At 38.8% G+C, this 22,211-nt stretch overlaps 1 protein-coding gene across 1 annotated transcript in view; it reads right to left on the reverse strand.

Moving 5' to 3' along the window:
- Positions 1–22,211, reverse strand: part of col11a1a (collagen, type XI, alpha 1a) — a 71,612-nt gene that overhangs the window by 34,328 nt on the left and 15,073 nt on the right. Inside the window, 25 exon segments of the mRNA XM_005461396.4 lie at positions 1,268–1,312; positions 1,429–1,482; positions 1,854–1,898; positions 3,626–3,679; positions 4,191–4,235; positions 5,655–5,708; positions 6,451–6,495; positions 6,590–6,643; positions 6,850–6,894; positions 7,312–7,365; positions 8,242–8,295; positions 8,420–8,473; positions 9,325–9,378; positions 9,484–9,537; positions 10,369–10,425; positions 11,207–11,290; positions 11,427–11,456; positions 11,458–11,502; positions 13,432–13,494; positions 13,596–13,637; positions 13,963–14,028; positions 15,214–15,498; positions 16,982–17,080; positions 18,165–18,257; positions 19,803–19,925. Coding sequence (XP_005461453.1) covers positions 1,268–1,312; positions 1,429–1,482; positions 1,854–1,898; positions 3,626–3,679; positions 4,191–4,235; positions 5,655–5,708; positions 6,451–6,495; positions 6,590–6,643; positions 6,850–6,894; positions 7,312–7,365; positions 8,242–8,295; positions 8,420–8,473; positions 9,325–9,378; positions 9,484–9,537; positions 10,369–10,425; positions 11,207–11,290; positions 11,427–11,456; positions 11,458–11,502; positions 13,432–13,494; positions 13,596–13,637; positions 13,963–14,028; positions 15,214–15,498; positions 16,982–17,080; positions 18,165–18,257; positions 19,803–19,925 — 1,698 coding nt within the window.

A 22,211-nucleotide genomic window follows, 5' to 3' on the forward strand; every position in this document is an offset into this window, starting at 1 on the left:
GATGATTTTTTCTAGGAAACTTCCTGAAACTTTTCTTTAAAAGTTATATTTTGAAAATCTTTTAAAGCTTCAGCCTTCTTAGGTTCACCGTGTAAATCACAGGATTGACAGTGCTATCTGCTGGTCAGATAGTAGAATAGCACCTGCATGGAAACGTAAAGCTGTTGATATTTTCATCCTCTACATTTGCAGCAGTGCCCATTCATTTTTATTTGTGACTGTTTATATACCGATGTACCAAATTAGAAAACATGATATCATTTGCTCTAGTTTTAAAGACACTAGACACTCTGTATATCTACAATACACCCAATGATGCTCGGGTTTATTGACTTTGTGAAACTCATAAATGGACTGAAGGACACGATTGAGTTCATCCAAACTTATTCCTCTTTTCTTTGAAACTTTCACTTGTCCATGTTTTCAACTCTCTGATGCATAATGCAGTACTGAGCACGTCTGTTGCCACCAACTCGCATCGCAAAGACCACACGCACACACCTCAAGAAAAGCACATCCTTTATTCATAACAAACTCTTTCTCCTCGAGGTTTTGGCTTTTGGATCTCTTGCTATAAATAATTCAATAAAAAATGATATGAATACCTGTCATTGTAGTAAGAACAACATCTCTCAGTCAGATAATAGATTTTTTTACAGTGACACAGCTGTATTGATCTTGAATAAAAGTTATGCCTATCTATATATAAAAAAAATAGTTTAAATTCTACATGGATACATGCAAAGTTCAACACTTAAAAAACTGCTTGGAATTGATTGTAGTGGCCTTTCAAAAATATTCTAGAGCATGACAGCTTTACATTCAACAGTGGATTGAGGGTCACTTTAAGAAAGTCTCCGTCTTTGCTGAAGAAGGCTATCGACTGACCTCTACATTCAGGCTCCAGTAGCTGTCCACTCCGGCTCAAAGGACTCAAACCAAAGCTGGGAGTGCAGGTAAACAGCCACTGTTGGAGCGTTCCTGCCTGTGACGTGAAACTATCTACTGGCTGTTCCCAAACTTTATTTTTGATGCCTTCAGCTTTATCACAAGATGAAGTTTAGACTGACAGTCTGCAATTCACTATGCCAACTTCCTTAACAGAAACCAAGGGAGTTATCCCATTGAACTGACCCCCATTTGGTTCTTTACTTTGACTTTAGCAATATATTATGTATAATTATTAAGCTATTTTAGCTGCAATAGTTATATTTTATATCAAAAACTTGTGTAAAATAATGTATAAATTTTAAAAAGACATATATACCTTCTCTCCCTTTGATCCCTTGAGACCACGGACACCATCTGCACCCTGTAGGACAGAAGCCAGAGATCAGAATACGACACAATGATGTCTAGCAGGACAAACTCCTGTAGAATAATAAAAGCGTTTGGACAATCAAATACATGCTTCATCAAACGTCATACCTTAACACCACGAGGCCCAGGATAACCAATGGGACCCTGTGGGCCTGACGGACCCTGGAGCAAAGAAACAGTGTATGATTACTGGGGCTAACGCTTAGCAGATAAATGCAGATGGCATTAATAATAACTTGTATATTTAAATAGTTTCAATTAAAGATGGCTAGGTTCGCCATTACAATTGCATCGTAAACAATCAGTGTTGGTCAATTATTGAACCCAAGCTTGTATATAAGTTGCTCATTAAACTGTAATATTAAAGAGAGGCACAACATAAGCTCAGTTAACAAAATGTTATGTGATCTGAATATGAATAACAATAAAAAAAGTGAATGAATGAATAAATGAACAAATATTGCTGGCTGATACTATGAAATGAAAAAAATAAATAAAAATAAGATAAAATTCTGTGACTTCAAAACACCTACTTGGGCTCCTTTCTCTCCAGCTGGTCCCTCCTTACCAGGATGACCCTGCAAAACAAAACAAAACAAAGACATCACAACATGGTTAAAACTTGCAAAACTATTTAACTTAGTGAATGCTGTGACCTAATGTGTGTCACTGAGCTACCTGATGCAACCGTTTATGATGTTGAAGCAACTTCACAAAAAAGAACTCCAGTGTTTCTTCCTGAATTTATATTAACATCAATTTCTAGCTTTTGTGCTGTCATTCAAACACGTGGCAAACAAACAAAAGAGTTACTATTTCAGCGCAAAGCTGAATTGTAGTGCATTCACACAATGCTGCATTAATTATAAGGGTAAACTTGTGTGCTCTGTGGTGCTTTTTGTAAACAATAGCATAGTATATTAGCAGATATACTACTACAAGTACAAGTTTTTCTAGTAATAATATTAAATTTGATATGGTGTGATGGCCACTGATGAAGTAAGGTCTATAGTACAGACAGACAGGTTGGATATAAGCTGCCCACAAACATATGGGATCCTTTAGCCTCTGACACTCCCGATCTGAGGTGTGAGATTGAGGTAGAGGGCTGTAAATCACCAGGCTCTGGGGCCTGAGGCCAGCTAAGGCTGTCTGCCTGTTGAACTTACACACCTCTCCAAGTAAGAGCAGTGAAGGAGGTATGACATGAACAACTACGGGTCTGAAATAACAAATCCCGTAGGCTATTTATCAAATTTCTGGTGATGGAAAATGCCACGAGAGATGTCTGAGGTACAGTTCTGCCATGTTGCACAAAAAGGATTAAATAAAAATCAAAATATTGTCCACGTGCATTTTTGAAGGACATAGCTTACACAGCAACTTCATTTATAGTCTCAAATGCATATGGGATATTTCAAGAAAAACAAACAAACAAAAAAAGGGGCCATTTCCAAAAATCATTTTACCAACAGACTGAAGGTATAACACAAATAAGTCAAGGAGTCACTGTATATGTGTGCATCTGTGTGTGCGCTCTCTGTTTTCTCAGCAATCTACTTCCCACTTGGTGGGTTTACTGCAGAGGATTCAATAGAGAATACTGTTGTTTCAGGTCATTTGAATGAATGGTTCTTATTTTACTGTATAAGCTTTTTATTTTTTCTGCTTTCACAACTTCTGATAACTTGCAGGTGAGACGTGTGAGACGAATATTCTCAAAACCACCTCCACATGTAAATTTTCAATCTGTGTGAGTTATGGGCACCACAATTTTACAAAGTTCCAAACATGGTTCCTGACTTTTAAGGGGAAGCATGTAACTAATTTAACTTGGGTTTTGGTTTGATTGTTTATTAATGACTGCACTTTTTGTTTGCATACTTAAGAGCAATTTTTAGTAAAAATGTCCATTTCATCTACCCAGCACCCATAGTTAAATTCTTAATCTATGGGAACTAAAACTTTCCTTTATTTTTGTAAAACAAATAAAGGAAAGGCTCTCAAAGTGGATTGTTCACAAACTACACTGTGCACGTATTGTTTCGCTAATTCTCAATGATTGTAGGTACATTAGCTGTGCAGCCATCTTTCAACTTGGTGGTTATATAAAAATGCACAATTGCCCCATATGTAAACGGCAGATTCAGTACTAAACTACTACTAATACTAGTACAAAATAGAAAGTAAAAAAAAAGCACCCACAATTTTAGTGAAGTGGTGTTAGATTATCTTGTTTGTGGGATATGTATGTGTGTAATATTGATATACAGTATGAATGTATATAGGTCACAAGCGCACTCACAGGAGGCCCATCAGCTCCAGGTAATCCAGGCAACCCTGACCTGCCCTGAGGTCCCTGTATGAGGAAAAGAAAAAGACAGATTTAAAAAAACGTCCAGAATTCTTATGAAGATCACGTGCAGGTTCAAGTAAGCTAAATGCAACCTTTTTACTTTAGCATAGATTCTTAGTTTTGATTAAAGAAAACTCAAGGAAAAAGAAATTCTATCATAAACAAAAAATAAATAAACTGAATTTAAATTTTAAACTGTAGTTAGATAAATACAACTAAGCTTACTTATCAAAGAGACATGACAAAGAACCATGCAGTACATAGCATACTTAGCATGAGTCTTGCTAACCTGCAGATACCAAATTTGCCTTATTTTACCAAATAATGCAAAAGTTATATCAAATCAAGAGTCCTTATATCTTCTATCAAATACAGTTTACTGATTTGGCAACTTAATAATTCCTTGCACAGCACTACGTTTGTTGTACCAAGAAACATTTCATTCAATCACCATGTATAAACCGTTATGCTTTAATAATAAGCTTTCAAATAATGAAGACAGAAATAAACACACTTTTTCTCCAGGTGGTCCAATGGGGCCTTGAGGACCAGGAAGACCCTGCAAAACCAGAGACAGATAGAGATGAGAGTCGCTATAGCAACAACAGGCATGCTCAAACACATGCACAAGCTGGATAAACTGAAGAGTTTGTTGGAGCTGTAAATAGTTTAGCTGGTAAAGAAATGTTAAGCTTGTGTGTTTAAGTGTGCTTGTTCTTTCTAAGTGGGGTATATTGGTCTTAAGCATGCTTGCAAACCCTTAAATATTTGTTTATGTGCTCCCATATATGCATTTCTGAGTCCCTACCTGCCATTGCCCTTTATATTTGTTGGTTTGGTTGTGTTTCTGGTGTCCTTATTTCCCATGCTTTTGTCGTCATGTCTTTCAGCATTAGTTATTTATCTTTTGGTTACTTTCCGTTGTACTGTGAAAGTTCCGTCTTCCCATTTGTCTTGTATTTTTACTTCCCACCTTTGCTCCTTTGCCTTCTATGCCTGACAGTTGGCCCATGTGCCTTTTTCCCACTTGTGTGTCATTTTTTAAACCAATGCTCAGTGTATAAAGTGGCTACAAGCAAACTGTTAAACTTGCTTAGGAAGAATCCTAACAGAGGGAAGTGACACAGAATCTCTCTGAGTGGCAGCCATAATAACCCTTAATAAAAACTGGATGAATTTTCTAATGACTAAGGAAAGGTGCTCCAGTGATTCTTTCATCACCTCCTTCAGCCGTAGATAGACTAGACCAATCCTTTTATGAAGTGAAAGGAGATAATGCCCTCCCATTATTCATAGCGACATAATACGTGAACATCATTAACTGCAATGAGCTTAACTGACATGTGGCAGCTAAATGTTCATTAGTACTGCAGTTTCTATTCGACGCCAAAACGTGCTGATAAAATTTGAACCTTCAATGATAGGTGACCTCTCAGGTGAACATTATTTGTATTTAATGATGAGTTCGAATTCCGTCCTTTGTAACAAAGTTATATTTTTCACTGGTTTCTCTCTTTCATAAGACCTGCATGTAACAGCACAGTAACACTGCATGAGGCATCTAAGATGTATTTTGTGTAGTCCATCTGTGAGACACTGTTTCACCACATCAGACCCACATCAACAGCATCCGCTGCCACATTATTAAGCTGTCTGAGATCCTCTGACCGTTGCACTTCTCTTTTCCTAGGTCCTTATAAATTCTGCCTCACACTTTTCTTTGACCTCATGATGTTTTCCACTGAAGCACAACATAACACTATCTGATATGTGCTTATATATTCATGTGTGTGTGTGTGTCAGCTTGAAGCAACAGTTGTAGAAGCTTTGCAGGGATTAAACCAACACGAAGACAATGAAAACAAAACCAAACAAATAGTTCTTCTCCTAAGATAAGTCCATGGAAAATATCCCTGCACTGCACTTGTCTTTGCTTGTTTCAGGTGCAGTGATGACACCTCATGATTGATTCGTTTACCTGTGTCCCAGGGATTCCCTGCTGCCCGGGTGGGCCTGGCTCTCCCTGAGGTCCCTGAAAAAAACAGAAGACTGTCAAAACTAGGCATGAAACATTATTCCCAGAGCAACTCTTACAAATGCAGTGCAGTTGAATTACACCCAGTGTGGCACTGTTAACAGGTGTGCTCTGTCGCCAGGACTATTTACTCCCCAGATAACAAAGAAAAATCAATCATATCTCAGGGGATAAGTTACAGAAGGATTTTAGTAATTAATTGAAATATTTTGGTATACCTACTTTTCCCAATCTGCTTCATATACTCCAATTCTGATTGCCTTTTTACTGAGCTTAATGTATTTTACTTTGGTTACAAAAGCAAAGCCCCAAAAATCGACTCTTTCCTAAAATACCACAGCATGTTTACTTAGGGGTCAAGGACAGAAATGAATGAAAAAGAGAGGCTATAGTAAGAAGCATTTGCTTCTTGACTCTTAGCGGACATTTAATTCTCAATAGTGGCAAAACATATCAATAACACATTTCTGTAAGTTGTTGTTATTTATATATATTTAACTTAACATAATGTAACTTTTAACACATCTTTAAAATATAATGATCACAGCAGACTCACAACTGAGCACTGAACCTTTGATCTCACAGCTGTGCATCCTACAACCTAAACTTGTTAACTTTAACAATGCGCAGTGAGTAAAAACATTCTGTAGAGTTCAGCCCAGGGTCTGAAGATCTGCAGCACTAAGAGCTGATATGGTCACATGTTGGTGAATTCACAAAGAGGAAGCTGTGTTGGTACCATGTTTCCTTTTGGACCTTGAGGACCATCAACTCCAGCAACACCCTGCAGAGGACACATTAAACAAGACTCGTGACAGATCATATTAATTGCAGGCAGTGATACTACATGAGGACATGGTAAAAGTCAGAGTACGTACAGGCGATCCAGGGGGTCCTGGAGGACCACGAGGTCCCAGCAAACCTCTTGGACCCTATGAGGAACAAACGACAAAGAGTTCAAATAAACTGAGAATTGTTTTATGGTCACGATATTCATGAATAATTGTCAGAAGGGCACTGCTGCCCCTGCTGGATGCTTGTGTTAGCTTTTTTAAATGACTTAAGGAAGATCATGTTGCAGCTTGTTGTAATTTCATAGATCTGGGATGGCATGATATAATAAAACCAGGAGCCTTACACTCTCTCCAGCTAATCCTCTAGGCCCAATCTCTCCATCCTCGCCCTGAGGGAAGAAACAGACAGAATCAGAGAAAATGAAATATAATCATCTTTACTGAACTTTTAGCATTTATCATATTAATTCAAACAAATCAGGCCTGGAAGTAAACAGTGGCATCTTGTATTATATATTAATAATCATCACTTTTAATTTTAGGTACTCAAAATCCTCTATCAGTTAGAGCTTATGTTAAACCACTGCAAACATTACTGAATGCACCAACAGCCAGAAGTTGGTTAAGGTAGTTTCATAAGAAGAAAAGGTTAGACACAACCTCCCCTCGTTCCCAGTTCCCAGTCTCAACCCAGCTGCTGCTGCCTGAGGGCTGAGCTGGTGAAGCACATCTGATCTAAATAAGTATGTTGGTGATGCATCTCAGCTGAGTGCAGGTATTTGAGAGATAAAAGAGGAAGCATTTACTCTCTGTCCATCCTCTCCAGGGGCACCTGGGGGTCCCATTGGTCCTGGGTCTCCCTGAGAAAAAGAAGAAAAAGAAGAAAGAGATCAGAAAGGCACACAGGTTGAGGTTAATGCCTCACATTATGATGTCTTTCATTTATTTTGTAGAATTGTCCAGTTGGAGTTTTTAATTTGAAAACTACATTAGTGTCCTTTCATTCACTGGTTACTTTTTTGTTTCTTCATCCTTGCATACTAAACACATTATGTTTTTACTTCCTGCTGCATCTCACTATACTGTGTATAACAGCCTTTATACCAAACCTTTACTGCTATAAGCCATAGCTGGGAATGAACCAAATACGACATCATAACACAGATTTCGAACAACCAGGTGACACCCAGGACTTTCATTCGTAATTTTTCAATGTACAAACCAATTACCGAGCTTCAGTGCGTGATTAATGCAGGTACATTAGCGGAAGCCATGTAGCAAATTATAAATTGTTAATCCATTTTCCCCTCTTGGCATAACAGTTCTTCACTCAGCACACTGAAATTTAAGGATGTTACTCAACATGATCTTAGAAAGATACTGAAATTCCAAACTGTATCACCGACTACAGCCAACTAAAAGAGATCCAAGATATCCAAACCTTTGGTTATTATTGTAATCTAAGATGGCTAATCCTGTATAACTGAGAGAGTTTGTTTTAATGCCAGTTTTATGACTTATCACACGAGGAAGCAGTGCTTTGTTCACCAGCTCAAAAACATCTAGAGTTGTTTCTCAAGCAAACAATGCTCTGTTTCATTTTTACTCTCAGTGGATGAATCTCACAGCTATTCTAAATCAGAGGGATCTGCAAAAGGAGCAGACTAAAAAGCTGCTGTTTGAAAACATTACAAATTGCACATGATTTAACATATGAAGTGCCATATTATCCTCACCCTGTGTCCTTTTTCACCAGGCAGCCCAGGAAGTCCATCAAATCCTCTGTCACCCTGTAAGGAAACAGTACGCACCACGCAATATTACAAAAGCAATCTTTATATGGACAAGAGCACTTCCAGCATTTGCTCTTTTCTAGTGAAATAAACTTTAAATGTTATGTAGCAGCATTTGTACCTTAGAACCTGATTCTCCAGGCATGCCACGGGAACCATCAGCTCCAGCACGACCCTTAAAATAGAAGAGAAATAAAAAATATGAATACAGATTTTGATACTGGGGAGAAGTTCAGAACATAACTATTGGATTCTAGATAAGTAACATAATTTCTGTCACTATTTGTTTTTTCATTTAGATTTACTCTTCCTGTGAACCAGTTGGCTGATGTTGCAAATTCTTACCGACAGATGAAGAAAATGAGTATTTGGTTGGTTGTTACAATCAGTAAATAATGAAGTAGTCTGTCTGAGGTGATAGTGAAGAAAACCAAAGAATATGTTTATTTTTCAGATTCGACTCAACTTTGAAGGGCAGCTTACATTTCTCTTATTATCTATATCTCCTCCTTGCCTTACTGGTTTTTATGGAAAACATTAGAAATGACAGTGCAAGATACATTTCATCCACTGCATCAGTACATAACTAGCTTACATACTATTTGTTTAATTAAGCAATATTTAATCACATTTTGTGACACTAAAATCAGCTAAGGTCCTGCATTTTAATTAAGCTTGTATTACTAACTTGCAAATGACTGGTTTATGTTTATTAGTATCCAATTAGGTCACGATGTTTGGCCCTGCGGAGGGACTGAACCGTGACGCTAATTGCGCCCCACATCCATAGTCAGTGTTAATGTTTTGGCATTTTCAGACAGATTAACTGCCCAGCCATTGATCCGAGGATTGGAGGGACCACAGGCCTTTAAGCACATCTCAAGCAATTGTTTGTTGGAGTGGAAATAAGCTTCTCAGCCACTGAGGAGGGACGACAAGTACAAACAACCACACAACAAACACAGAGGCATGCAAGCACACACACACACTGCAGTGCGAGTGCTGGAGGTGAGTGAGTTCACTCACCCGCTTGCCTGTCTTGCCAGGCTGCCCTGGCGGACCTTGGGTGCCACGAGGACCCTGTAAAGGCACATGAGGACCAGTTTGGTGATCAGCAGCACTATTTGTTTCTCAGTTTGTGTGAAATGTTTTCACCCATTCATTAAGTCATAACTTATCCCTCACCTGAGGACCAGGGTCTCCACTTTCACCTTTCAATCCAGAAATGCCAGGTGGACCCTAAAGTAAGACAACACAAACCAAGCATACTTATATATGCATATCTTTTCAAGCTTTTTTACACGCAATTTCCTTCAGGACAGATTACGGAAAACAGTTATTTAAAGAAAACAGCAGATGGCGACATTTTACAGCACACAAACCATATACCAGCGCTCATCAAAATAAACAACACTGCACAGATTATTTTTAAGCACAAATTGGCACATATTATATTATAAACTGCAAGACACTCCTATCAGATTTTTGAATCATGGATTATATGCACCTGGCTTAAATGCTGATCTTTATTTGCTGCAAACGATTTATTTTCAGCTTCTAAATGCTTTGTGCCAAGTTAGAGTTCAAACTTATTTGCAAGACTAGCCTGATAGCTCCAGATCTAGCTGGCACCAGAAGCCTAAGATTACACATACAGGTAAAGTGATAGATCTGTGTTTTATCTGGCATTCATCTCTGGGCAAGTCTTTTGTAGGGTCTTTTCCTGGAGATAAGCTGTGGATCTTCTATCAACAAGCCCAAGAAAAAAAGTTTGCCCGGTTGCAATATGTAAAGCAGCTGTTAATACACGTGTATTTTTTCTCTGTTCCACTGAGCAACAAAAAAAATGTACTACTCTGTATTTGATTGTACTTTCTTCTAAAAATGCATATTTTAAAAATATGCATTTGATTAACTTAATCTTGAATACTTGTTCCAGATTTATACAATGGCTGTAAATGACAACTTTAATTAATACAATCAAACACAAAACTATGAATAATAAACACATGATTACAGATTGAAAAGCTGTGTTGCAGCATAAATTCCACAGGATAAATTCTCACTCACCACTGGCCCCGATCTTCCCGTCAAACCCATTGGCCCAGGGGGTCCTCTCATAGCCAGCTGCAGGTATGGGCACAGACAAGAGCAAGGTCAAATTTCACTGAGGCAAAAAACCCATTCATAATACTTTTACATACATAACTGCATAAGCAGCACATAATGCATATCTTTATGCATTTTTCAGCATTTTCCTTCCCATTTTACATATTTTGATAGTCTGTTTTCTAGTATCCTGGCATGTCTGTACTGAATAATCCTTTTTTTTGGTCTTGGTTAAGAAAGTTTTGGCACTGCTCGCACTACATGATCACTACATCCCGTACTGAGATGCCTCTCATCTGGACTGCAGTAAACATTCTTTATCATCCTCCAGTTTCTGTCTCATTGTGATGCCTTATGTAGTCGTCAATTTACATTTTAACATTTAATAATCAGATTTAGTAATTATTCGGTTTACCTGTTCAGTTATTGGGTCTAAAGTAAATTCTCTCTTTTCGTCTAAGTGCCCATCTTGTCTCCCACAAAGATACAAAGACTACACCTGTTTCTTAGCCCACCCGCAGACGCTGAGCCCCTAAAGTATTTTTAACAGTCTCTCCTGCCTGTCCACCTGTTCAAAGTGGCCTTTTCATGCTGTTGCTCTTTAGCCCACTCGGCATGTCTCCTTTTAGCCCCGCAAGGCCAACGAAATGCGGTGCAACCCCTCCTCACCAAAATGGTGTCTCTGTCTTCCTTCTCCTCCTGTCCCCCTACAGCTCTATGTAGTGAGCAAGAGGGGGGTAGGGGTTTGTCCACAGCCTTTTGGTTTCCCTGTGGCTTTTAAAATGTTGTTTCTACTTACTCTAGCCTGTGAAAGGATGGCCTGCGCTTGGGCTTCTTGGGCCGACACCACTGGACCCTTCTCACCATCCCCGCCGAAACGGAACTGTTGGACACACACAGACAGCGCATTTTTTGTTCAGCTCACTCTGTCATCACTATGCAATATCCTAAAAATGATCCTGGTTATGGATTATATGATAAGTTTGGATGGAATGTAGTTCTGCTGTATGAGCACTTACTGGAAGCATCAGCATGGTACCGGGGGGGCCCCGGCAAACCATCAGCACCAGGCAGACCAGGGCGTCCAGGAGGACCCTGTGATACAGAAGAGGCAAAGCCAAATTATTAATAGCATCAACATTGAAAACAAATTATGGCACGTGAAAAAAGTGTAAAAAATAAATTTTCATAGCTGGTTATGTTTATAACATCTTACCATTAGCACATCAGTTGTGGCAAAAGCTCTCTGGCCGTTTTCTGTGGGCTTTGTCACATCTTTGTATGTACTACCATTTATATTTTGGCTGAATTTCAAGAATTTATGATGGTACAGATCACTGAAATGAATCAAACACGACGGGGCGGAAAGCAAATTTATACAAAATATAAAAACATAATTATCTATATGCTCTGCACTGCTGAAAAATAGACCTAGCCAAGAGATGTTTATCACTGCACCCTGTGTGTGTGTGTGTGTGTGTGTGTGCGTGTGTGTGTGTGACACTTAAACAAAATGTGAACGCGGGGAGAATAAAATGATTGCCTTTACTACTTCGCTGGGTGTTTATATGTCTCTCTGTCGATCTATAGATTTTAACTAAACTGCATAGTTGATGTTCAAATTAAGGCTCCGGTCAAAGATGGGTGTACACTGACCCACACTGAGTACTTTTTTCCTCTTCCCACATTACAGCCCTGTTTGACAGTTTTTACATTTTCTGTCTATCTGTAACTACATAATAAGTATCTTTATCTGAGCTACAAAATTACAATTTTTACCTGACACAGTAATGTAGCTGGTGTGGCTGTAATCATGTGTCTGTGTATGTGTGTGTTATCATGGCGAAAAGGCAGACGCGAAGATACCTGCTATACCAGGATTCACGGCAATTTGCAGGGTGTTTGTTTGTCCATATGTCTGTAGACAGGCTGTGTCATGACACCATCAAAACTATACTATTTACATTCGGGACACTGTTTAGGTGTATAGATGGCAACAAGAAAATGTCAACTTTACACTATATAAAGACTAGTTTGATGTTGGACACACGAAACTACTGAATCTCTACTCGGGTGATTTATTACTGGCTCGTTTTTAGTTTAAGTTTTAATCTTATATTGTGCTATTTCTATTCATATCATTAACATAAAAAATGCAAATCAAGCCATAAACTTTCACATGAAAAATTTAAGACACAGTTACACAGTTTGTTATTTTGATTATCATTCGCTTCCTCTGCCTAATTGCACAGATACTAGGCGTGTCCATCGGTAAGCAACACAACCATCTGCGATCCAAAACTAACATCCTTTTTCCATCTTTTCTTTTTAGCCATATTTGTGCACATGTGTGAGTGTGCTGCACACAGTTGGTTTTGTGGACTTTTACAACAATCTTTCACATCTCAGGTATTGTCTCACTCACCTTGGCTGCTTATGCTAATGATGAGCAGCAAGGAAGTGAAAATAACAGCTCAAGACTATTTTTGTCTGCTGACAGTAATCTATTAATACACTTTGAAGTGCACTATTGTAGAAATGAATGACTCTCAGAGTTTGAATGTGCTAAAACTTGCATCTCTATCCCAGAGACTGCTTTTAACCATTCTGACAACAAGAAGTTTAATTTCAGTGAACTGTGTGTAGCACAAGTAACGCCCCCAAGATCACTAGTGTTCGATATTCATATTAACTTTTAATGATGAGCTACACACAATTCATTCAGTGTTATTTTCAATGCAGTTTTCAATGCATTTAGTGTGCTATAAAATTTCTATTCCTGCATTTCCTCACACTCCCTTCCTTTCACATATAAAACACTGACATAGATCATTATTCTTCAAGTCCACCAATAAATGAATGAATGAAAAATAACAAAATAATTTCACTAATTTGGAGTGTCTATCAAGCTGTCCAGACATTCATTTTCTGAAAGAGTGTAACCAGAACGAACATAGTTGAATTCAGAATTCAGAGTAAATCCACATAAAAAACTGAGCTTGGGGACATAAATGATAAACCCACCCTGTCACCAGGATCTCCAGTAGTGCCTGGGGGTCCTTGTAGGCCTGCGGGTCCTGGAAGACCCTGAATAAGCAAAACAAAGTTAGCAGGCAACCAGGGTGTCAATTCAGGAAATTCTGACAAGAGTTCATATTCGATCTTTTTTTGTTCAAAAATATACTCACTGCTGGGCCGGGGGTTCCTGGTGGTCCTTCAATTAGCATGCCCTTAAAATACAAGCAAAGTCTTTATCACCACAAATAGTGGGATATCCAAAAGCAATATCACAGATAAGTTCAAGATTAGATAATAATAGAAAAAAATTGTGTTCTGGAGATGTTTAGATAGCACTGTAATGGGATCTTTAAAGAAGTATATAAATAAAATAAAGCTGCAGTTAGGGTTTGACACTATTTCGTTTGGGTTTAATGATTTAAAATTCTAATAAAAGTGAGACTGTTCGCTCTGAGAATAACATTTTAAAATAATGTGTACCAGTAAAGTGATAATAAGTCATAATGTTAGGACAATTATCGACTTTTTGGACCTTACAGGTTCAATCACAGCCGGCTCGCCCTTCTCTCCCTTCTGCCCAAAGCCTGCCACGGAACCAGCGACCTGCAGTTACAAACCAAGAAAAGTGGTGGCAGTTTTATAACTGTAAAGCTAAACCGTGGAGCAGTTATACTCCACAGGTACAAACAGCACTAGACTAAGCAAATCATGGATAATACAAAGCGAGACATTAACAAAACTAATGAAGAAGGAGGTTAGTCCTCATGAGCGACAACGGACCTCTGCATGCTTGAAATGGAGTCGTGCTGTCATTGCATCGTCACTGAGCAGTGTGGTTAATAAATGATGACCCGATATAACATACAATCACCAGCGGTTATCAACATAAATTCAGTATATTTTATTTCCCATTATTTTTCCAACATTGCAATTTAGCAAGTACACATGAGTAGCTGAACACAAAAAATTATCTGCAGTAGTGAGTAAGTTCTTCCTTATGGAGGTGGAGAAGGTGTGGTGAGAAGGTGCTAGTCTGGGTGAGCTGTGTGTGAGATGGGTAGTAAAAAAGGCATATAAAGCCTCATCCTAACATGCTACAGTATCAATACCCAAAGGCGCACGGACACATAATGCACTTAATGGAGTTTGAGGATGTCTGGTTGTGTACATTTAACACAAAGTTGGGGCCAAATTTTTCCAAAATAGACACAAAATGAGGAGTTATGTTAATCTATATGGTCTTTATACTGACTAAATAACACACTGTGACAAACTGTTGATTAGTAAAGTCTGCATGTTCTTTACAACTGTGTGGGTGCACTATGCAGACAGCTGCCTACGATTTATAGGCTAATTGCAGTCCACACTGAGACGAGCAGAGGGAGGGATCACAGCCAGCTGCTGAAAGATGAGTGGGTAGGGAGGTGCAATAGGCCTTGTTTGGTATCAGTGGGTGTAGGCTGGGCCAACATACACTGATTAAAAGATGTGTATGGAATAAGTGCAAATGTCTGTGCTATGTCAAATAGAAATCCACAAACAAAAACTATAGCAAAATAGATGCATGCATAGTCCCTATGATCGCTGAATCACCAGACACACACTGCTGGAACAGCAGCAGATCACCTGATTCCACACTTAACATGTCAATGACGCATATCCCATGCCAAGCGACAAACAAAGAAGACGTGTACTGAAGGACTGAGTGAAACCATGACACACAGAGTCTCTAATGCATGCTGTTCATGCGCACACCCGTCAGTCACCAGGTCCGGGTGTGATACTTACAGTACTCTCCGAAACATCGGTTTCAGCAGCGACCCCAGGCCCCACCTCATCATCGTAGGTCGCCTCAGGTTTAGGCAGGGCTGTGCCATACTCATCATACGCCCCATAATCATACAACCTGCTGTCAACCTCGCCCAAGTCATACTGGTTTAGGTCATACTCCTTAAAGTCATATGCGTCCGCACCAGTATCCAAGGCGTCCTGTGCTTCTGCAACAACGGTGGGCTCTGGAGCAATGTGAGTGGCCTCGGTGACATATGCACCGACAACATCCTCCTCCACAGCCTTTCATGTGTTAACCAAGCCAAGGGGGTGGGGGTCATAGTGAGCAACCAAGGAAATGACAATGTTAGTTAAGCGACTGAGGTAATATAATCCATTTTAAGATGTTATTAAAGAAAATTGCAAGTAGATTCAACAGGAAATGCAGAAAAAAAAGAAATGGTAACACTTTATTTATTTTGAATACCATATTGTCAATCTTAGATTATCGTTGATGTGAGAAAAACAACTACACTCTTTTCACTCTTCAGTATATCACTCCATTACAGCCAAGTACCGTGATATATGTATTTCAACAAATTGACTTGTTATACCAGAAAAAAAAAAGGAATAAATAAAGTGTTACCATGATAACAAAACATAATCATTATCAGTTTGGCAGTCATAGATATAAAGAAAGGCTTGATGTTATCTGAGCCTGCTTTTCTCTCTCATCGTATGGCCGTACTGTAAATGGCATACTGATGCAAAAAGCAAAGAAAGGCTCACACAGATGTCACTAAAGACATCTAGCAGCAACTTGCAAAAACATCAAATTATTTGAATAGAAGTAACTGAAATGCAAATAAAATCAAAATTAGCAAATCAATTTTGACCAGTTTTTTTTAAGCCACCAGCGATTTTCACCACAACCACAATCACCTGGCACAATATAGCTGTTCAAACACAGTGATGATCGCTGTGGATTTAGTTCTAGAGCAAGACAAAGTGGATGCAATTACACTTGCTGTGGACATTTAGTCAAATTAATATTCAAAATAGCTCGAATAATCACATCTACTTTGTCAAAAACTGCAGTATACAATGATAGGTGGCTGTGAGAGTTAAGCCTTTTGATCATAGTTCTTTTCAAGGAAATAAGAACAAATAGTGATCAAAACAAGGCTCATGTTGTGATGGACAACAGGAAATTTTGTATTTTGTTTAGCAGATAATCTCTGCTAAATAATATTTACAACCAGTATTTTTGGATGAGACAGCTTCTGCCATACACACACATATATATATATATACATATATATTAGTGCTGTCAGCGTTTATCTCGTTAAAATGACCTTAACGGCAAAACCGCATTAACATGGCAAATCTCCATTAGTGAGTTAGTGCGGATCGGGGCTGCACGGCACTAACGCGTTAACGAGCTAACTGCGCTAATGCATTGACACCGTGCAGCCCCACGAACGGGGCGATCCGCGCTAACTCACTAACGGAGATTTGCCACGTTAATGCGGTTATGGCGTTAACGTCATTTTAATGGGATTAATGCTGACAGCACTAATATATATGTGTGTATGTTAGTGTGTGTGTATTTTTGCTTTTAAGCATTTAAAATTATCCTCTGTCCATCAGTTCAAAAGTCAAAAGACACAGAGATTCACTGACTTGAATCTCCGTGTCTTTGTCACATCATACCAGGCACTTCCTTGGGTAAAATCCTTGTTGACACTCCCCAAAATAACTAACACAGAAATTAGTTGAAAATTACCTCATTGGGTCCACTCGTGGCAAAGGGGGACTGAGTTTGAGTACCATCTACTGTTCCGTAGTCAATGTCTGTATTGTAATCTCCTTCTAAATTGTTTATCTGAGTCATGTTGAAAAAAAGCAAAGAAGAATAAAGGTTAGCATAAAAGCTCAGACTAGAGGTTATTTGCTGAGGTCTTCTCAAGCTGACTGAAGTCGCTGCTACCTCTACACTGAGAAGGTTAGCGAAGATGAAATCTGCCATCACAGATTTTCCCTTCAGAATTCAGGGCGGGAAGATCTTGATGGGATGTTCTCTAATCTCGAAATGAATTTTTACCCTAATATCGCCTCGGTGTTGCTCCGGTGCTGTAGCCTGGTAGCCAGGCATCTGATGTTTCTTCTTAGTGGAATACTTTTTAGCTTTTAAGGGCTTGGGCTTAGTTTTACTGGGGGGCTTTCTGGTCATCTTCTTTTTCGAGGACAGACTACGTTTCTTTCTCTGGAAGAGGTGACGGTGATAAATAATACCAAACATGGAACATCCGAAAATGGAAATGATTTGAAGCCACACTCCTTGATTGATGTACAGTATTTTGTCAATACAATTGCCAGTGTTTCCAGAAGCAGCTGTATACACAGTACTTGGTCTGCATGTATCACTTTACATATTGTTCATGCAGATCAACTAAAAGGGCTGCAACTGGAGTCCTGATAATATTAATACTACTACATAACGGTCGGGTAGAATAAGGTGCTGTACAACAATCAAGGACTGAGCTGTTCATGTGACACACTGGAACATTTTTAGGACACAGTCAGGCACAAGTGCACAAAAAACAAATAAATAAATAGATATAAAATCCACAGAAGAGTACAGAGTTGCTGATATTCCACAGTGTATACAGTACTTTTAAAGATATGCTGGAAATACACTTAAAGCAGATGGCATTCCAAGAGAAGGCTGTAGACAGACAAGACAGGACTAGCACACTGTGTATGTTTACATTCACATTCAAATTTACACCTGCAGTACTGCACACTAAGGGCATAATCTCAATATTTTAATGTCGCAGGGCAAGTCAACCTTTTTAGCTTTGACATGAATGTAAACATAACAGTGGGACACGGGGACAACACACAAAAGAACCAAAATCTGATTGAGACAGCGCAAAAACATCTTGTCCTTCGCTTTTTCCATTTACCTGCGGCTCAAAATCATCATAGGTTGGACTGGTTTCTGTCGCTCCCTCGGGATACTCATCGAACGGAGAGTAATCTAAATCATCAGTAGTGTACTGGAGAGGATGACAGAGGAGGAGGGAGAGAGGTTTTAGTGTTAGCAAAAGCAAGACACATCTTCTTTCAACTTCTTTCAACAAGAAGACGACACACATAATATAAATCAGCTTCATCATGCGATGTGTTTAAACAGCAATCAGTTAGAAAATATGCTTGAGGTAAGGTGTTGACAGTTCAACTACATTAAGCATTAAAAGATTAAAATGTTTAAAGAGGAAAATACTGATGACATTATACATTATTTGAACTGCTACAAGACACACAATGTAATGCAATGTTATATTCCATTATAGCGTATGCATTAAAATTATATGTATATTTTATAGCTAATATTTTTTGATGATGGTCTCTTCAAATAACAAAGTGTTGCTAAATTATATAGTAGTCTTATTTTAGGAACTAATGCTGAATCTAGCAATACAGGTTTGACCTACAAGCAAACAGGTGGGGATGGTGTAAATATCTCATAAAACAAAGAAAGACAACAGAGACTAAATTACAAGCAGCATTTCAGGGACATCGTAATGGAAATTTCTCACTGAAGGCATGTAAATTATACACCAAAGGACTTCTAAGATCAGCTGGAATATCTGGTCTGATTACAAAAAAATAAAAGTGGAACTCCTCAGTCATGTAATTATATAGCAGTTCCTTATTAAGGAGTCAAACACATTATAATCACATCCACAGCTGCCAATGGAAAACCCTGATTTCCAGTTTTGAGAGATTCATTTCATGGTGATTCTTGAACTTTAATTTGCAAACTCAACATGATGCCTTCATGGTTAAATGATGAAAATATTAAGGCAGGTAGAATATCTTTTAGCAGTTACCAACTGATCAAATATAAGTAGATCACATTTATATTGGCACTTAAGGTACAAATACACCTTCCAGGATGTGGCCCGGATGTGCAGCAGGTTCTGACATGACTGTGTATTCACCAATTAATAATCAATTGTGGACTTTATGGCATCTTTCTGATTATGTGAAAAAATAAAAGGCAGGTTTGGGGCAGCTCCAGATAACTGAGAATTAATGGATGTGTCGGATAAATATATCTGTATTGTACTGAATACAAATAGATAATCAGTATGGAAAATCAGCCGATCAGTACTCTTTTACTCTTTATTTGTATAGTCTGCAACTAAAATACAACATTGCAGTAGTCGTAGCAGTTTTAGTCATTATGATTAAACCCTAACAGCTTTGCATGTCTGTCAGTATGTCAGCATGCATCACTCTAGTGCAAATGATATACTGACTCTCCAGGATCATAAACCTTTAGGTTTGTGAAACAGTAAAAGATCAAGTCAGTGGCCTTTCCTAAGGCACTTGTCAAAGCATTGCACTTTACCCTGGTGAGTATTTCCCAATATCGAATTTATTTTAATACGTTAAAATATAAAAAGATGGGTAATTACGGCTTTAAAACATCTAAGCCCCTCCTCTGTCACAGTTTAGTTTATATTCATATTTTTATGTTAGTTACTATGGTTGATTTGTGGAATCTCCACCACCCTCCCTGGTGGTTGCCTGACCTCTTCTGGCTCCTGTGCCTGCAAAGAATCGCTGAGGGCAGTGTCACAGTCTGGGCTGTAATGTTCACAGTAGTCATATGCTGCTTTGGGATCGTCCACAATCAGAAGCTGCTGGATGTCCCCCTGCAGAAAACAGAAAAACAGAAAAAATAAGCAAATTTCTACCACACATGAACTTCTTTGCAGGTTTTAAGAATATACAGTCAACATCTGAAATCCTTATTTTGTTGCATGTTAATTTGCATGAATATTACTAGTACTGACAACTCCCCTAAAGGCTGATGAAACCTGATCACTACCTCCCTGACAAGGCAATGCTGTACCCAGGCCTGCTGGCATGAGGATCATGCCTCATCTTGCTCACAGACTCACACGACATCCACACACACTGTGCAAAGTGGAATAAATGAAAATCTTAAATTATAGACACTTATAGAGTCTGGCAGAGTAGAGTCTTGTATGATTAAACAGCTTGAAGCACAGACCGCAGAGTCCACACCGACAAGGTGCAGGGAGGAAACTGAGTTCAGACACTGGGAAATTATTGTTATCAGTGCTGAGTTTTACCTCAGGAAAAATAAATAAACGAGTATCATCAAGACACAAGAAACACCAGGTGTAGTCGTGTGTTTTACTATAAATATAAAAGACTTTATACTCAGTACAACAACTGTAGTGAACGAAAGATAAGAAATAAAATGCAAACAATCCTGGCAATGCAGTATTTCTGTTTTTATCCCATATATGCCTTATGACATGTGCACAGGGAATGTACATTGAGAAAATTAAAATTTAAGTGATATTTATCTTTGTCATTTGCGGTTTTGATCATTTAATTCTGCCACAGTACACAGCTTTTTTTACACCGCTTCAAAAAATAAAAAAACATATTTGCCAAAAATGTTGGCAGTGCTACGTAAAAAGCAAACACAAGAATCTTTCTTTCCCCTCAAATCCTTGGTCACAAATCAGCCAGCTATCTGACTCAAACTCGGTATTTTCTGATTTGCCTAGTAAACCAACAAGACGACATGTTTACCCATAAAGTCTATTGCAGTAAGTATCAAAAGGCAATTGTGTCACAGCTCAGCTGACCACTAAATAAAGACAACCAATTAAGCAAAATTTGTATTGCACACAGTTTTGGTCTGAAAACCATTAAAATTCCCAAAACACAAACAAGGGTAGATTTCAGACATGGTTTATGAAAGTTTACTGTGTGACCGGATACCGCAACGCTTGACACCACTCCAGCACTGCCAAGCCCTTGGTCTTATAGCCAAATCAAACAGTTTTTTTCTTTGGCGTCTAGAACTCCTTGAACTGAGTTTCTGCAGACTGGCTTTGTGCATCTACACGCTGCACCACCACTGAACCAATGGCTGGGTGAGGGGTGTTGGATTTGGGGCAGCACACAGGTACAATCCCAACATATATGTGTCAGCAGAGGCACTATAGGTGGAGAGCAGAACAGAGTATTGGAAGTCAGACAGAAGAGAAATCAAGCAAGCTGAAACTTGCCAAGAGAATGTGTTTGTGTGTCTGTGTGCACGTTTGTGTGTGTGTGCATGCATGAACTCTCCTTTTGTAAAAAAAACAGATCTATGTATCCTTAACATGTACCTCAGAATAAACATCAATGTGTTAGGGCTTGTTCCGTGTATAACGATCCATCAGCATCGTGTTTGACTCCATCACTTTGGCAGTCCAGAGAATCCTGCCTATGTCTCTGAATGTAGGAATGCATTTGTAACAATTAAACCTCATACTGTCAGTCAGTTTCAAGTTAAACACACTGCATCTGCACACAAAAGTCTCTGTGATGTACCATAGAAAACATCTTCTCTGTCTCTGGTTCTTCTAGCTACTGCATTTGCTCCATTCCTTAGACTGCCAAACATCTGATCTTATCTGTCATGCCTAATTCGAACTTTCTGTTTTATTAGGCTAGTCACAACATTTCTGCTCATGCCAAGTCATTACATTACATTTTAGTAGCTACACTCTTGGATCGCACAGTGGGACAATTAAATAGCCGTACCCACAATGTCTGAAAGATACCACACAACTAAGCTTTTAGTAACCACTCAGTACCAAGGTCCAGTCTCTTCCCTCTAAGGCAGGGCTCTAGAGTGCGACCACATTTTTCAATGGTGTGACTAAAAAAAACTGTTCGGGTAACAAAAAAAAAAAAAAAAAATCTCTGCAACTCTCCATGTGGTCAACAACAGCCACACATTATGTCCCTATCGTGGACTAAACCAATCAGAGATAGTCAGGGGCGGGACCTCTTTGATTGGCCGTGGTCCAGTTGAAAGTGCAGGTGGATAGAGGGACGTGAGTAGCTTGAATAAAGCGATATCGATTCATTAAATCCTGAATTGACTTTTAAATATAACCGTGTTTTGC

This window comes from Oreochromis niloticus, linkage group LG9 (assembly GCF_001858045.2).
Source record: "Oreochromis niloticus isolate F11D_XX linkage group LG9, O_niloticus_UMD_NMBU, whole genome shotgun sequence".
In the NCBI taxonomy this organism is placed as follows: Eukaryota; Metazoa; Chordata; class Actinopteri; order Cichliformes; family Cichlidae; genus Oreochromis; species Oreochromis niloticus.